The sequence below is a fragment of the Oratosquilla oratoria genome, chromosome 6 (assembly GCF_046742065.1).
Source record: "Oratosquilla oratoria isolate Oo_2021 chromosome 6, ASM4674206v1, whole genome shotgun sequence".
Lineage (NCBI taxonomy): Eukaryota > Metazoa > Arthropoda > Malacostraca > Stomatopoda > Squillidae > Oratosquilla > Oratosquilla oratoria.
This window is the reverse complement of record NC_134782.1, coordinates 1,455,001-1,457,375: the sequence shown is the minus strand read 5'-3', so window position 1 is coordinate 1,457,375 and position 2,375 is coordinate 1,455,001. Positions and strand designations below refer to the sequence as shown.

The window sequence follows — 2,375 nt, the reverse complement described above, 5'->3', positions numbered from 1 at the left end:
CCATGAGGAGCTAAGATGAGAGGGAGGAAAGGGTGATGGAGGGGAGTGGAATGGTTCGTGACTTTGACTTGGCTACCTCTATTACAAAGGGGGGGGGGTGAATCTCTTGGTATATTGATAGATAGACATCCCAAATATCAATTTGTTTTGAACTCTATCTATGGATGCTTTATGTATATCATCATTTTAGTGAGCACATGGTCAACCGACCTGATATACACCGCAAAATTGTTTATAATAATTCTGTTAATTTTATTTATTATTATTAATAATATTTTAGAATATTTATATGAAGGTATGTCAGAATGTATTTATGTCGCTTTTTCAGGCATGGAAGTAGAACATATGTAATAAAATGAGAACAACCACACTGTCAACTGCTGGGGACTACCACAGTAAGAACAAAAGTGGCTCAACAAACATCAAATAACTGAGAGACAAAGTAGCAAAATATAAACAAAATGTTACCAAGTGAACTATAGATGAAACTGAACTGAGGAGAAGACTGAACTGAAGATGAAAATGAACTGAAAATATAAATGGACTGAAAGTGGAATAGAACTGACCACCAGATTTGACGGTGAGACGTGAGCTTCTGTGACCAATGTACAATCAGCGACAATTCATCAACATAATATGACATGACGCAACGTGCGGCACATTTCTTTATTCAGTGTGTGTGTTTGTATGTGTGTGTTTAAGAGAGAGAGAGAGACAGATAGAGAGCAAGAGAGAGAGAGAGAGTTCAAAATATAAGGACACTTTCTGTAGATAGACAAAATCACAACAGTCTACGGTTAAAAAATGCCATGTTATGTTGTTATTTCCGCATAGAGTTTCCTCCTTGTACCCAAGATCCCTTCCCTTGGATCACGACAATTCCAGAAAAAAAAACAGATTATAATGAATAATGACCATCGCATGCCAAAGTCATATTCCACAGTATCGTGACCATTTCGATAATGCGAAACCATTTTTCATTGCAAATTAGTTTCTGGTATTGATTGTACTGATCTTCCCAGATATGTCAAACAATTCACACATTCCACGCCTGCAAATAGTAAAAAATATTCAATTCAATTTCATTTAACTTAAGTCACAAGGAGAATAAATTGAAAATGTTTATCTGAAGAAAGGGGAACAATAGTTCTTGAAGTTTGCTAACACAAAGTAAACTCGATACTCCCTTGCTAATTATGTTGACATACACGATTATCATTACTTTCTTGATTTACTTATTCATTTATTTATCTATTCATATATCTATCTATTCACTTGTATACTTATTTGTTTATTCATTTATTTATCTATTATTTCCCTTATCTATTTGATTATTTATTTATTCATGTATGTACTTATCTACTTTTTATATTTCATCTATAATTTCTGGATAGTTTCAAGAACCTATTTCAATACCTCCAATAGATCATAACTAACCTTCTTTACACCTTAAGAATATACAAGATAATCTTAATACACAAAATATTTAATCTTCATACCGAAGAAAATAAAGGAAATAAATCAGCGAAAGACTGTTGGGATCACACGAATAACTAAATAAGATGTTTATTTACTCAGTTGTGATTATATAACATGAGATATGTGCTCGTGGAACCCCGTCTCCGTGTCTCTACCGGGCAAATTCGGCTTCAGATTTTCTGACTATATTATTTCTTCTTCCGTGTTGTTCTACAAATCAAAGTATCTGCATGGAAACATACATTTCTTAATATCCTTCAGAAATGTGTTTGTGATTTACCATGGTCTTGGATCTCGTGTTGGGTTCGTGATTGACAGCTATTAACTTCCCGGATGAGAGTTCAGAGCTCGTATATGGCCTGATATATTGGCAATGCTATGACCTTATACACGCACACTCCCAGTTGGGATGCCGGGTCGTCGTGCAGCAATACTGAAATTTTCATTATTTTATGTGTGTGTGTGTGTGTGATTCACCATGGTCTTGGATCACATGTTGGACTTGTGCTCGATAGCTATTTCCCTCCCGGAAGAGAGTTGATATATGACCGATCTATGGGTAATGATGTGACCTTGCACACACACACCCAACTCCCCGCCCACGAGAGTTGGAGTAACGACTCACAGCGCAGCTGTGCTGAAATTATTTCGGCCCTGGGCGGGATTCGAACCCGGAGCCGTAGTGGCAGCCGGGAACTCTACCACTGCGCCACGAGTCGTGTGTGTGTGTATGTGTGTGTCTGTGTGTGCGACATATATTCATATAGAGTTTGCTTGTCCACTACAGTTGCATTCCCGAAAGCGACTAACGGCACACGCATGAGCGGAGAACCGACTTAGCCAAAGATAAGTGAGTTGGCAACCAACGACGCCAACATGTGCACTGGAGAGGATTC

The 2,375-nt window shown here is 37.6% G+C and overlaps 1 protein-coding gene across 1 annotated transcript in view; it reads left to right on the top strand.

The window, feature by feature from the left end:
• Positions 1 to 337: 337 nt before the first annotated feature.
• The window catches only part of LOC143026030 (uncharacterized), a 13,886-nt gene continuing 11,848 nt past the window's right edge, over positions 338 to 2,375 (top strand). Inside the window, exons 1-2 of the mRNA XM_076186020.1 lie at positions 338 to 580; positions 2,267 to 2,375. The exon at positions 2,267 to 2,375 is cut by the window's right edge and continues 14 nt beyond it. Coding sequence (XP_076042135.1) covers positions 2,356 to 2,375 — 20 coding nt within the window. The 5' untranslated portion in view covers positions 338 to 580; positions 2,267 to 2,355. The remainder of the gene's footprint in view (positions 581 to 2,266) is intronic.